This window comes from Chelonoidis abingdonii, chromosome 13 (assembly GCF_003597395.2).
Source record: "Chelonoidis abingdonii isolate Lonesome George chromosome 13, CheloAbing_2.0, whole genome shotgun sequence".
NCBI lineage: Eukaryota > Metazoa > Chordata > Testudines > Testudinidae > Chelonoidis > Chelonoidis abingdonii.
In genome coordinates this window covers 2,761,391-2,776,577 of record NC_133781.1, presented here as the reverse complement: position 1 = coordinate 2,776,577, position 15,187 = coordinate 2,761,391, and the positions used below count along the sequence as shown (strand labels likewise).

Here is a 15,187-nt window from a genome sequence, read left to right as displayed (position 1 = left end):
CATTAAGAAAGGCATTGATAATAAGACAGAAAATATCATATTGCCTGTATATAATTTCACAGCACACCCACGTCTTGATTACTTCATGCAGATGTGATTGCCCAATCTCAAAAAAAGATATATTGAACTTGGAAAAGGATCAGAAAAGGGCAATAAAAATTAGTAAGGTTATGGAACAGCTTCCATATGATTAGAGATTACTAAGACTGGGATTTTTAAGCTTGGAAAAGAGACAACTAAGGGGGATATGATAGAGGTCTATAAAATCATGACTCACATGGAGAAAGTAAATAAGGAAATGTTATTTACTCCTTCTCATAACACAAGAATTAGGAGTCACCAAATGAAATTAATAAGCAGCAGGTTTAAAACAAACAAAAGGAAGTATTTCTTTACATAATGCACAGTCAACCTGTGGAACTCCTTGCCAGAGGAGGTTGTGAAGGCCAAGGCTATAATAGGGTTCAAAAAAGAACTAGACAAGTTCATGGCAGATAGGTCCCACCAATGGCTATTAGCCAGGATGGGCAGGGATGGTGTCCCTAGCCTCTGTTTGCCAGAAGCTGGGAATGGGCGACAGGGGATGGATCATTTGATGATTATTTGGTTTGTTCATTCCCTCTGGGGCACCTGGCATTGGTCATGGTTGGAAGACAGGATACTGGGCTACGTGGACCGTTGGTCCGACCCAGTGTAGCCATTCTTATGACCACAAACCACCTTAACTCATCCCTGTGATGATGCCATGAGGGGAAGGAGGAGGAAAATCAAATGTGTCTTTAAAAATCAATTGAATCTGATTTGGGACAACAAACCTTAAAATGCTTTAAGTGTGACCTAGTGGGTAGAGGACTATCCTGTCATGCTCAAGATAGACCTCTGCTGCTGGGTGACTGTGGCCAAGTCACATCATGGCTCTGTGCCTCAGTTTCCCCACCTGTGCAGTGGAGATAATGATACTGCCCTCCTTTGTAAAGCCCTTTGTGCGTTACTGATGAATAGAGGTATGGTTATCGTGTGGTCTCACTGCAGGGCAGAGTTAAAGCCATCTGGGTGTCCTAATTGTGCATTTCCAGAGCTTGAAGCATTTATAATTCTTTTGAGTGTCACACTAATTCTGAATTTCCTGGGCTTGTAACACTCGGCTCTGGGAGAATTACAGCATCTGACCCTAAATTACTGGTCTGTCCTCTCAAACTTAGCTCCAAGGTTTTGTATGGGAATAGAAAGGGAGTGTGCACAGTTACTTGGAAAAATCTGGCAGTGCACTCATGTGGGATCAGGAACGGTCTCCCCAGGGTAGGGGTGGGAGCCCCATCACTCACAATCTTTGAAATGAGGACTGGCCAAAGCACTAGGAAATGCACCACAGGGAACAACCCTGCCTTGGCTCAGGGGGATGGATGGGACAGGGATTTTCTTCCCTACCCCTTATTTATCGCACGGGAGTGAGTGAGCAGGAGATGGTCTATATTAAGAACGGCCATACTAGGTCAGACCAAGGCTCCATCTAGCCCAGTATCCTGTCTACCGACAGTGGCCAATGCCAGATGCCCCAGAGGGAATGAACAGAAAAGGGCAATCATAGGTGATCCTCACCGTGTCATAGAATATGAGCGTTGAAGGAATTTCAGGAGGTCATCTAATCCAACCCCCTGCTAAAAGCAGGGCCAAACCCCAGATGGATTTTTACCCCCATTCCCTAAATTGCCCCCTCAAGGATTGAGCTCATAACCCTAGGGTTAGTAGGCCAATGCACAAACCACTGAGCTTACTGGCAAACAGGGGTTTTGAGAGTGTCTGATCCCTCTGATATCTACTGCACCAGTACAGCACCCAGGACCCTTTGGAGACCCCCGCCAGTTCTCCTAACCAAGTGGTGAGGAATCCTTACCCATTGTGAGCACTGTCCTGCAATGCTTTGGCATGGCATTCCTGATGAGGGCTCTCTGAGCAGAGTCCAGCACAGCCCACTGCTCCTCCGTGGCACAGACAGTCACCTCCTTGAAAGCCTCCGGCACCTGAAACAGCATCCTCCACTCAGGACCAGCCCCCACAGCAGTATGCCCCCAGCTCAGTCATGGGCAGGGCATGAGAACAGCCTCACCCCCAGGCACAGCATGCAGGAATTCTCTCACACATACAAACCCAGAAGCAGCTCCCTGAAAATCCCCACCTGAGCTGTCTCCATTGCAGCCATTTCCCTGGCCTGTCCCCTGGGAGGATGGGACGATCTGGAGTGAAACGTGGTCCTTATCCCGCTGCCTGTCAGGGCAAGAAAGGAGATGGAGGTGGTTTCAGAAGACTTTGGTCTACTTCACACCCCGATTCCCCCCTGCCGCAGAGAGACTCGTTCTAAATGTTGTGATGCTGGGAAAAGCCTGGGGCACTTTATTCCAGTGCAGACCCTGCTCCTCCCATCCGGACCAAACCGCCCAGACACTGGTACCCCCCTCCCAGGCACAGAGCCTCCTAGCCAAGTGCAGAACCAAAGGAGCCGCTCTGGGGGATCCCCCTGACACTGTCCCCAGGGCAGCGCATCCCCCCAGCAGCGCGGGGACCAGGCAGAGGCAGGAACTGGCTTTTCCTCTCCCTGCTCCGCCCCTTCTCCCCAGGAAAGTCAGTGTGCCCCGGGGTGCAGGGCTGGGAGCCGGGACCTCCCTCCCCACTGATCGCTCCTGCTGCCCCTGTCTCCCTCCCGCCCCCTCCCCTAGGGCTGGGAGACCCTGGCCCGGCCCGGGGCGTTCGCTCCCCGGAGCTGGCTCGGCTCCTGCAGGCGCTCAGGGGAGCAGAGCCGGGGGGTAGGGGGAGGCAGCAGCTCTGGGACTCGCAGACCCCCTTCCCCTCCGGAGCAGAGCTGGGGCGAGGAGGGGCCGGTGGTGCAGAGTCACTTTCCTGCCCGGCCCCAGCCCTTCCCCGGAGTCTCTCCCCTCACTTGCAGGCTCCGGCTCAGGGGCTGGTGTCGGCAGAGCCCGGGGCTGCCCCAGGGGCTGGGTCCAGTCACAGCAGAAAGTTCTCATCTCCCAGCGCAGACCCCACTAGGGGAGCAGCAGTTGCACATCAGGCTCCCAGATCACAATGGAGGCAGCAGCAACAGCAACAGCAACAGCAACAGCAGCATCTCACCCAGGAATCCCAGAGACCCCACCTCCGCCCCATGCATGAACAAATACAGACAGAGAACATGCAAGTTGCCCCCCCTTAGCAATAGCCAGAGTCCTCCCGGTGCTCCCGCCCATCATTGTGCTCCCAGCAGGTGTGGGTGTGGCCCCCACCCGTCCACTCTCCGGAAAGTGTTGGTGGGAGGAACCCACCTTGCACATCCACCTCTAGGCAAGGTGGTTTTGTGGCTGGGTCATCAGGGTGGATGCTGGGGGAGGTGCCAGAGGTTGGGAGGGGAAAAGCAGCTGAGGAGTTGCCAGTTCTGGCGATTTTATTGAAAAACTCATGATATTTGAGTTTCTTTAAAATTTTCTCTTCATCCTGTAAACACCAGCATCTGCTTTGCAAATTCTCCCTCAGCCAAAGTGGTCCCCATCCCCCAGTTACTTTCTGTGGGTGTGAATCCCTGCTGCTCTTTCAGAAAATGCCTGCCATTCCCTAGGAAGCTGCCCTCCAGTAAATAGTTCAGCTGACTCCTGTTGTTCAGTCAATGAGTCTGAACCCAGGCTGTTCTTCAGTGAAGACAATAGCCTGTCTATGGCTAGGGGTCGGCACAGGGAACCATGAGACAGGGGATGTGGGGGAGCAGGAGGAAACTGAGTGCAGGAGTAGAGATGGGAGAGAAAAAAGATGAGGAGAAAGAGTGTGTGAAGGAAAGAGAAGGGATAATATGTGGACAGGAGGTTGGGGAAGTGGAGAGGGAGACTGTGAGTGGAGGAGATGGGGGGCGGGTAGGGTGCTATACAGGAAAGGGAGGAATGACATAACAGTGATAGCAGAGGGAGATGTTTGCTAGAAGCTGGGAATGGGCGACTTGGTGGTTATCTGGTCTGTTCATTCCCTTGGGGGCATCTGGCCTTGGCCACTGTTGGAAGACAGGATACTGGGCTAGATGGACCTTTGATCTGATCCAGTGTGGACATTTTTATGTTCTTATGAGATGGAAGGTGTAGGAAGGCAGCTCCTCAACCCTTGGGGCATGGATACACTTGCGAGTTACAGCACATTAAAGCAGCCCTGTACAGGGCCGACGATTCCACTAGGCGACCCGAGGTGGTTGCCTAGGGCACAGGATTTGGGGGGCAATATTTTGCCGCCCTTGGCGGAAATTCGGCGACGGGGGTTTCTTCTGTTCCGGGTCTTTGGCAGAAATTTAGTGATGGGTCCTTCATTCGCTCTGGGACCTGCTGCTGAAGTGCCCCAAAGATGTGGAGCGGAAGGACCCCAGCCGCCAAATGTTCAGAGGAGGAGCACTGCCGCCAAGGGCGGCAAAAACCCTGGCACCATGCCTGGCCCTGTGCACTCTAACTCAGGACATGGCCACACTGGCAAGGCACATAGAGCGCTCTGACTCTGTGGCTGGAGCGCTCCTGGAACTCCACCTCAATGAGTGGAATAACATTTGATGTGCTCCCACTGGAGAGTCACAGCACCAGTGTGGATTAATGCACTCTGATTGGCCTCCAGAAGTGTCCCACAATGCCTGTTCTAGCTACTCTGGTCATCAGTTTGAACTCTACTGCCCTAGGTGATCAATGGTCAAACATGCCCTTTACATTCTCTGGGAATTTTGAAAATCCCCTTCCTGTTTGCTCAGCCAGGTGTGGAGTGCTCTGTGAGCATCTTTCCAGGTGACCAGACCTCCATGCGCTAGGTGCAGTTCCGAGTTTACAATGACTTCAGTGGCTCCATGGGCCAGGGCCCATGCTCAGAAGGGACCCTGGCCTCCTCCGCTTGCAGGGCCGCCCAGAGGATTCAGGGAGCCTGGGGCAAAGCAATTTCAGGGGCCACTTCCATAAAAAAATAGCAATACTATACAATACTATATTCTCGTTGGGGCCCCTGTGGGGCCCAGCGCAAGTTGCCCCACTTGCTCCGCACCCACGGGCGGCCCTGGGAGAAATAACCCTCTGCATCTCAGCACAAACCCAGTTCTGAGAAAACTTCTTTACAAGGTATCACTGGTTCTCAGCATCAGCTAGGGCTAAAAGGCACTAAAGCTCATTAAAAGGGTTGGACAAATATTTTCCGTCAAAACTTTTTCTGGATCGAAAACTAGGGGTTTTTAAAAAAAGCAGAAAAAAAATCATGGACAATGTCTGCTTTCCTTCAAAATTTGTTGTGTTTTTTTTAATTGAAAAGCTGAAATTAGTCTGCCAAAACCTGAATATGGTTTGGGTTTCAGAAGTGTGTGGCCAAATATTTGCTGCTTGCTGTGTTTGATTGTTTAAAGAAACAATAAAAAAATTCTGCTTAAAAAAATCCAAAACTTTTGAACCACCTCAGCTTGTGACCAAATGCCTGAGCCCATCCAGTCAGAGATTTTTCCAGGTTTCTGATACTCTGCTGGCTTCCTTGACTCATATCTGTCTCCATAACTTTGGGTTCATTTAGGTTAGAACATAAGAACAGCCATACTGGGTCAAACCAAAGGTCCATCCAGCCCAGTATCCTGTCTACTGACAATGGCCAATGCCAAGTGCCCAGAGGGAGTAAACCTAACAGGTAATGATCAAGTGATCTCTCTCCTGCCATCCATCTCCACCCTCTGACAAACAGAGGCTAGGGACACCATTCCTTACCCATCCTGGCTAATAGCCATTAATGGACTTAACCTCCATGCATTTATCTGTTTCCTAGAGACTGGCTCCATGGGGTCCCTCACAAACTGGAGACGGTTACTGTGGGTTTGTCTTTAGTATAGCTTATGTACATACTCCACAAACTGAGCATTTGAGCTTGTTCCAGAATCTGGGATGAGCCTATGTTGTGAAAACTGAAATGCTCAAAAATAGCACATGCATGTGAATGGACACAGGGTGCTAAAATTAAATTAACCCAGGGGTTCTCAAACTGGGGGTCAGGACTCAGGACCCCTCAGGGGGTCACATGAGGTTATTACTGGGGGTCGCGAGCTGTCAGCCTCCACCTCAAACCCCGCTTTGCCTCCAGCATTTATAATAGTGTTAAATATATAAAAAAGTTTTTCAAATTTATAAGGGGGAGGGGGGGTCACACTCAGAGGTTTGCTATGTGAAAGGGGTCACCAGTACAAAAGTTTGAGAACCACTGATTAACCCCTCTGAAGCCTCAGGGAATGCAGGGGGGGGGGTCTCCCTTGGTAGGGTTGGGAAGGAGGTAGGTGGTGTAGGATATTGCTCTTCTCATGTGATCCCTCCCCCAGTGGCTAATTTTAAATGAAGCTACCCTCCCCTGACATGAATCTCCCTTGGCACTGAAATTAAATATAGACTATAATTTGGCATTTGAGAAGTGAAAGGGATGGTAATCCTAATGGAAAAGCTAACAGCTTTGCTCTTCTGCAAGCCTCCAACTGCTGAATGAGCTTTAGGGTAGGGAAGTCTCTGCCTCTCAAACAGCCTGACCCTGCTCCCTGACTCCCATCCAATTCCTGCCCCCCGACTGCCCTCCCCCCTCAGAATCCCCAACCCATCAGGCTCCTTGTCCCCTCACCGTCCCCCAGAGACCCCATTACCCCACCACCTTGGGACTCCACCCCTGCTCCCTGTCACCTGACTGCCCTGACCCCTATCCACCTCCCACCCGCTGAGTCCTGACAGACCCCCGGAACGCCCACGATTCAACCCCCTGACTGCCCCCTCCCTGTGCCCAGACTGTTCCCAGGACTTCCTGCCCCTTAGCCAGCCCCCCTGGTTGCGGCCCCAGCCCCTTACCCCCAGCTCCCCCCTCACCTGTAGCCTTCAGGTCTGTCCCTTGACAGCTGCAGCGTGGCTCCGGTGGGGCCCCTGAGCTCCAGCCCGCTCAGGCCGTGTGGTAAGAGGGTGGGGCTGCGAGCTCCAGGCCGAGCGGAGGAAGCTCAGGCCCCGCTGGAGCTCACAGCCCTGCCCCCTTACCAAGCGGCTCTGAGCAGGGCAGAGTTCAGGCCGCACCGGAGCCATGATGCAGCTGTTCGGGGATGCTGCTGGATGTGCAGAGGCTCCGGGAGAGGGGCAGAGGCAGAGTCGGCTGGGACTGGGGAGGGAGCCTCAGCCATTCTTGTGGCGGCTCCTGTGGAGCCCAGGGCCTGGGGCAAATTACCCCACTTGCCCCCGTCTCTGGGCAACCCTGTCCGTTTGCACTGTGCCCCGAGACCCCGCTGACTCCCCCTACCCACCATTTGCTTCTCCCGGTCTGCCTGCTGGCTGGCCGAGGGCTCATCTCTGCCACCTGGTCCCACCCCCTGCTCCTCTCAGCCCCCTGGCCGGACCCCAGTGCACCTCCAGCTCCAGGCAGTCTCTGCTTCCCAACATATGTGGGGCCCTGCCTGTTTCCCAGGAGCTGAGCTGCCTGGGACTGGTTCAGCAGCCTGGCCAGTCTCAGTCAAGTGTGTGCTGTGGGGGAACAGTGTGGAGGGCTTCACAAGGCCCCTCCAGGCAAGTGCGTCTTGAGAGATCCCGGCCAGGGCAGGTCCTGGCCTGGCCAATCGCACCGCTCCCGAGGGGCCGGAGCAATTCCCGGCCCTGGGACTGGCCCTGGCTGCACTGCCAGCTCAGCCTGGCAGGCACAGTCACCTCCCAGTGGGGCCTGTGAGTGCGGTCGAGAGGCAGGGCTTGGATGAGTGGGTCTGTGGGGTGTATGGAGGGGTGTGCTGGGCACGGAGGATCTATGTGTGTTGGGCACTAGGGAGTGGAGGTTCTGTGTGTGGGGTGCTGGGCAGTTGTGGTGAGGCTGTGGGCAGGGGTGGTGTTGTGCAGGGCGCTGTGCATTTGTGGATGGGTCTGGGAGGTGCTGGGCATGGTGGATCTGGGGGCCTCCGGCCATAGGGAGTCAGGGGGGCACTGGGTGGGGGAGCTGTGTGGTGTGGTACAGGCCTGCCCCTGAGAAGGGGCACACTGGCAGCACAAGGCTGGGCAGGCCACTGTTCATCTGGCAACTGCTGGTTTGTAAATAGTGCCCTCACATTGGGCGGACCAGGGCCGCCCCTGCCATGCTATGCCCTGCCTCTGACTGGCCCCTTGCTCCAGGGACTGAACCTCCCCTCACCATGCTCCATTGCCTCCACGGGGGCTCACAAATATGTTTGGTGCTGGGCCCACAAAAGGTAAATCCAGCCCGGGCCAGGCGATCCCCAGTATGGAGCAATGGCGAGTGCTGACCTCATCAGTGTTTGGGGGAAGGAAGCTGTCCAGTCCCAGCTGCGCTCCACACGTAGGAATTACGATTTCTTCAGGCAGATATCAAGGGACATGATGGAAAGGGGCCATGACTGGAACTCACTGCAGTGCAGGATTAAAGTGAAAAAGCTGTGGAATGCCTATCGCAAAGCCCACGAGGCATACTGCTGCTCCGGTGCTGCCCCCGCGACCTGCTGTTTCTACAAAGAGCTGGACGCAAACTAGGGATGACCCCACCTCCACTCCTCCCCACCACTGGACACTTCAGAGCCTAGTTCAACAAGGTAGGAGGAAGAGGAAGAGCAAAGCAGGAGCGAGGGTGCTGAGGTGGAGGAAGACCCCCAGGATCCCTAGGTGCATGCAGCCAGGAGCTGTTCTCAAGCCAGGAGGAAGGTGGCCAGTCACAGTGGCTGGTGCTTGGGGAAGGACAAACATATCAGAGGAGGTTCCCAGTAAGCGGCTTTTATTTTCGGAAGGAAATTATTCGGTGCAGGCTCTTGAGGCAAAGAGGGATAGGGCTGCATGCATGCCTAGATGCAGACTAGGGCATTGATGTGCTCTCTCACATCGCAGTAATCGGCCTCAGTGATCTCTTCAAAGGTCTCAGCCAGAACTTGGGCAATGCACTTGTGCAGGTTTCTTGGGAGAGCCACTGTGGTCTTTGTCCCAGTCAGGCTAACAGGTCCGCGCCACTGTGCCATGAGAGGCCGAGGGATCATTGCTGCACACAGGCAAGCTGCATTTGGGCCAGGGCGGAAGCCGCATTGTACTAGACAGTGGGGGACAGTGTTCAGTATAGGAGTGCCCTGCAGCTGTTGGCTCTCCCCAGGGCAAAGAAACCCAGAGGACAGTACAGCCCTGAAACAATGAGTCCCCCTTCCCCTTGTGCTTACTCACCATTTGGGGGCTCCTGTGGGTTATGTGCGCTCGCTTTGGGATGGGCAAATTATGCTATTGTGTAGACTGTGCTTGCCCTCCTTAAGTACAGGGGAATTATTGGTCTGTTAGGTGCGAACAATGCTCCCTCTGTTAAGTGTTGCATTTTGCCTTTACAGATGCAACCTTGAGATCTCAGCCGTCCGTGTTATCATCAGCTGAGAGACTGCAAAGAATCAGAAAGAGGCCACGTAGAAGCAAAGAGGACATACTGCATGAAGTAATGCAGCAGTCACTTAACGAGAATCTAAAAGCACACGAGTGGAGGGAGAGTGAAAGGACGATCTGCCCGCAGAATACAGATCGCTGGCACAAAAGCGTGGAGCTCTGGCAGCAAAACACGGATCAGCTGATGAGCATCATGGAGCACCAAGCGGACTCAATCCAGGTGCTTGTAGCCATGCAGGCAGAGCACTACTGCGCCCACCCACCCCCTGCAGCTCTTGTCCCAAAACTCCTTCCCTTGTGCCCCCATGTCGCCTCCAACCCACGTTCCCCAACATCCGGGTTCTTATTGCTACCAGTTGCCTCCAACACCTGTAGCTTCACCACCCAACCCTGAAAACTACGACCCTTACCCACTGCACTCAACCCCCATCACCATGCAGTATAGCCACCTGAAGTGCAGCACTCATTGCACAGCCCTCCAGATAGGAAGGCTGAGTTTGATAACAGGACATATGCAAATCTGTGATTGTACCATTCCCCATCCCATCCCCTTGCCTTTTCTGTTTCCCAAGCAGTTGTGTTTTTTTTCAATAAATGAATTTTCTTTTCAATAAATTGATTTTTTGGTTTTGAAAACATTCTTTATTTTTGCATAAAGTAAAATATACCTTAGCCCAGGAAAGCAACAGACACTGCAATTCAGCATAGCAAACACAGATTTCTGCTAACATTGTAACCACTGCACTTCACTCCCGTGCAGGGCACCAGACATTACTGGTGGTTTTCAACTTCAAATTGCTCCCTCAAGGCATCCCTAATCCTTGCAGCCCCACACTGGGCCCCTCTAATAGCCCTGCTCTCTGGCTGCGCAAATTCAACCTCCAGGTGTTGAACCTCCGAGGCCCATGCCTGAGTGAAGCTTTCACTCTTCCCTTCACAAATGTTATGGAGGGTACAGCACATGGATATAATCGCTGGGATGCTGTCATTGGCCAGGTCCAGCTTCCTATACAGAGAGCACCAGCGGCCCTTTAAACAGCCAAATGCACATGCAACAGTCATTCTGCACCAGCTCAGCCTGTTGTTGAACTGCTTCCTGCTGCTGTCCAGGCTCCCTGTGTAGGGTTTCATGAGCCACGGCATTAAAGCGTAAGTGGGGTCTCCGAGGATCACAGTGGGCATTTCGACTTACCCTATGGTGATCTTCTGGTCTTGGAAAAAAAGTCCCAGCTTGCAGCTTCTTGAACAGGCCTGTGTTACGAAAGATGCCTGTGTCATGCACCTTTCCGGGCCAGCCTGTGTTAATGTCAATGAAATGCCCACGGTGATCCACAAGCGCCTATAGAATCATAGAGAAATATCCCTTCTGATTAACATACTCAGAGACTAGGTGGACTGGTGCCAGAATTGGAATATGGGTCCCATCTATCACCCCTCCGCAGTTAGGGAAACCTATTTGTGCAAAGTCAGCCACAATGTCATGCACGTTACCCAGAGTCATGCTTCTGCAAACTTGCATCAACACGATTCCAACGGGAGACTTCCCCACTCCAAACTGGTTAGCTACCGATTGATAGCTGTCTGGAGTTGCCAGCTTCCAGATTGCAATAGCCAGTCTCTTCTCCACCATCAGGACAGCTTTCAGTCTCATGTCCTTGTGCCGCAGGGTGGGGGCAAGCTCAGCACACAGTCCCATGAATGTGGCTTTTCTCATCTGAAAGTTCTGCAGCCACTGCTCATCATCCCAGACTTGCATGACAATGTGATCCTTCCATTCAGTGCTTGTTTCCCAAGCCCAAAAGTGGCATTCCATGGCGGTGAGCATGTCCATGAATGCCACAAGCAATCTCGTGTCATATGCATTACTCGAGCAAGTATCATCATCGGAGTCCTCATGGTCAGTTTGGCTCTTAAGGAGTAACTCTATTGCCAAACGTGACATGCTGACGAGACTCATCAGCATACTCCTCAGCAGTTCAGGCTCCATTCTTGCAGTACGAAAGTGAAGACAGAGCATGCTGCACAAAAAACGTTGAAAGATGGCGCCAAATGTGGACGGAAGCAGAGAGATTGCTGGGATGTGAACCGATGCATCACGGGGCATTGGGACAGGACCCAGAATTCCCCGCACCTCCTGCCCCCTTCCCACAAGCCACAGCACCAGAATGGGAAGAGGTGCTCTGTGGGATAGCTGCCCATAGTGCATCGCTCCCAATGCCACTGCAAGTGCTGCAAATGTGGCCACGCCAGTGCGCTTGCAGCTGTCAGTTTGGACAGACTGCAGCACTCTCTCTACTGTGCTCTCCGAAGCCTGGTTTAACTCAAAGCGCTCTACATCTGCAAATGTAGCCTTGCCTCCGGAGTTAGGAGAAGTAAGTCCCCTTTGCTCACCCTACAAGGAAGTTTACAAGTTTCCGTGTGCATTTACATTTGGCACAAGGGATGCTGTCACACTGATTGGGTGCCAGCAGCTTCACGCTGAAAGTTTGTAAATCACAAGGTACATACATACACACACACACACAATTTACACTATCTTAAAGGCAGTTTCTTGATTTTGGGTTCTAACTCATGAATGTCAAACATTTGGGATGGTTAATACTGCAAACAGCTTATAAAAAGCCACCATCTTCCCCAAGGGAAACTTGTCTTCATGCCCCTTGGCAATAAGAGGAGGTGCTGGTGGTTTGGAGACAGCAGGCTTTGCTAAGAGGATCCCACAGCCGCACTCCCACCTAGAACAATAGGAGATAGAGGCTGCCATATAAGAGATGGCATTCTCTGGGGGAGAACATTATCTACCAACCTCTGAAGAAACCTAATCTTTCAATTATGTAGAAAAATACCCCCTAAATGAACATTAATGATAAAAAAATTCTTTTCCAAAGCTACTTGTCATGGTTAAGAGGACAAGAGCACCTGGCCCTAATAAAAACTTTCCCTGAGTTTAATGAGGGAGGGACTCCCAAGCAGAAGAGAAGCTTCTGAGACGAGGAGCTCACCAGAGGAGGAATCCTTGGAGATACTCGGCATTCAAGTAGGCCTGGTCTCAGCAAAAGGATCTCCCAAACAGTGTCTGGAAGGCTAGGCTGCCAGAACTATATGCTACCCTGAAGAGCTGCAGCTGACAGATCTCCACAAGTCATTTAGGAGGACCCACACTGTCAAAATTTTTCACATCCCTGTGCACTTTTTTCACATCCCTTTGAAACTTTTCACACCCACCTGGCAAATTTTCAAACCCATTAGTGAAGATTGGTCGGGGGGGGTGGGGAAGGACACTAAGAGGGGCGTGACATAGGTCCAGTCCCCAGTCATGGGGCTGTGGGCACAGGCATGATTTCTGGTGTAGCAACTCCTCTCAGTCAGTGCTGAGCGAGGACTCAGATCCTTTCACTAGCCTACTTCACTGGGGTAGCACAGAAGCCACGAAAGTTCTTCACAATAGCGGGACCATTCCCCCGCTCACATAATGGTCCATGTAGCCCAGTATCCTGTCTTCTAACAGTGGCCAATGCCAGGTGCCCCAGAGGGAATGAACAGAACAGGTAATCACCAAGTGATCCATCCCCTGTTGCCCATTCCCAGCTTCTGACAACCAGAGGCTAGGGACACCATCCCTGCCAATAGCCATTGATGGACCGATCCTCCAGGAACTTGCTCAGTTCCTTTTTGAACCCTGTTATAGTCTTGGCCTTCCCAACATCCTCTGGCAAGGAGTTTCACAGGTTGACTGTGCATTGTGTGAAGAAATATTTTGTTGTGTTTGTTTTAAATCTGCTGCCTATTAATTTCATGTGATGCTTTGAATGACAGAGCCATGTTGCAGGTAAATAAGATATAAAATATTGAGGGGCTGAGGATGTTGGGGGCTAGGAACAGAACACAGCTGTTGAAATCTAAAACGGGTTTTTACTAGTTGTTTCTTTTCTGAAAATCTCTCAACAGCAGGATGATACTTTTCTAGTGGCCTTTGAGAACCTACACATTGGTAGTCCTGTGCGGATGAGTTTATCTCATATCAGCTGTTTTTGCTCAAGATGAGACACGGAGCTCAAGATTCATGTGCTGAATCAGAACAAACTGAAGCTCTGAATCTGTAATAGTATGGCTCATGATGGCCATTTTCCAGCGTCTGGAAAATGTTGTGTTTAACCAAGTGGTTAGTAAAACTTGTTTTCTGTTTAAATTTTTTGTTGTGAACATGACCTCTCCATACTCATATTAGCAAAAGACACCACAGCTACACAGGCAGCGCTGTTAAAGAAAATTGATTACTCTGCGAGGAGGGTGGGAACTTTGAACCCTGTTTTTCAAGCTGCTAAAAAACATACTAAAGCTTTGACTAGAAGGCAGGTCACAATATGGCTTTCAGACCAGGATGCTTACCCTTTAAACTAACCAGCACAACTCTGTTTTAAAAGAAATAAGGCTATTGATTCAGATATGGATGCATAACAGTAGGCAGATTTGGTGGCTATGCATCAGATCTCCAAACCCAACCGTGGTTTTAAGCTGATCTTAATGGTGATAAGACATTCTGTCTAAACATGATTGGGCCTTAGGCCTAAAAGACAATACTGGAGACATAGTATCTAAAGCCTCTGAATCTATTTTTGATGAAGGGTGTATGCCCCTAAAATTAGACTGATCAGGGGAAAGAATTTTTAAACAAGCAAGATAGTCAAAACAGCATAAGAATAATCATTTTGTTACTAATAGAGAAGTCAAAGTGGGGATTATGGAGTGATTAAAATCAAAGATGTGGTGGTATTTTATGATCCACACCGTCTTTTGCTACATCAATGTATTACCAGAGTTTATAAAGAGTTTCAGCCAAAACTTTCACCAAACTATTTGTACCAGGCCTGTTGATGTTAACCCCTCAAATTCTCTGAAGGTGTGGGAAAGCATCTGAAGAAGTGAGGTTTTTTTACCCACAAAAGCTTATGCCCAAATAAATCTGTTAGTCTTTAAGGTGCCACTGGACTTCTTGTTGTTGACTAACATGGCTAACTAACTTCTTGACTAATACAGCTACCCCCTGATACTTGGCTTATGGAGAGAGTTTTAAATTAAATCACTGTTTCCCCTTTTAGAAAAGGATCTAAAACCAAAGAAGTTGTTGACAAAAGTTTTACAAATAAGCATTTACAGATAAAATATTCATTGTGGATGAAGCCTTAGCCAACCAAACAAAAGGAAATATTTCTTCCCACAACGCGCAGTCAACGTGTGGAACTCTTTGCCAGAGGATGTTGTGAAGGCCAAGGCTATAACAGGGTTCAAAAAAGAACTAGATAAGTTCATGGAAGCAGGGCTGGCTCTACCTTTTTTGCTGCCCCTGTCATAAATAGATAGCTAAGGGTTAATGTTTCTTTTACCTGTAAAGAGGTTAACAAGGGGAGCCAAACACCTGACCAGAGGACCAATCAGGAAACTGGATTTTTCAAAGTGAGGGAGGGAACTTCTGGTTTTTGTTTTTGTTCTCTCTCTTTGTTTTCTCTCGGCTATGAGGGAAGAGGTTTCTTTTTCTACTCCAAGCTTCTTTCTACCCTTCTGTTACCAAGGTGTGAGTACAAAAGGAAAAGCAATAGGTTTATATTGTATTTTGTATTTACATGTGTGTACCTTGCTGGAATGTTTCAAATTGGTTATCTTTTTGAATCAGACTGTTTATTCATATTTTCTTATAAGCAATAGCCCTGTATATGTCATCTTGATGCAGAGTTTATATGTTTATGTCTTTTTCTTTCTTTTTTATATAAAGCTTTCTTTTTAAAACC

At 50.4% G+C, this 15,187-nt stretch overlaps 2 protein-coding genes across 3 annotated transcripts in view; both read right to left on the bottom strand.

The window, feature by feature from the left end:
* The window catches only part of LOC116824971 (uncharacterized), a 187,079-nt gene extending 184,096 nt beyond the window's left edge, over nt 1-2,983 (bottom strand). The window contains exon 1 of one of the 2 annotated variants that reach the window (XM_075071986.1): nt 2,936-2,983. The gene's annotated coding sequence lies outside the window, so the exon portion shown is untranslated. The remainder of the gene's footprint in view (nt 1-2,935) is intronic. The other variant, XM_075071982.1, reaches the window with a different exon arrangement.
* LOC116824946 (uncharacterized) overlaps nt 1-15,187 on the bottom strand; it is a 37,827-nt gene that overhangs the window by 6,768 nt on the left and 15,872 nt on the right. The window contains exon 9 of the mRNA XM_075072071.1: nt 1,895-2,021. Coding sequence (XP_074928172.1) covers nt 1,895-2,021 — 127 coding nt within the window. The remainder of the gene's footprint in view (nt 1-1,894; nt 2,022-15,187) is intronic.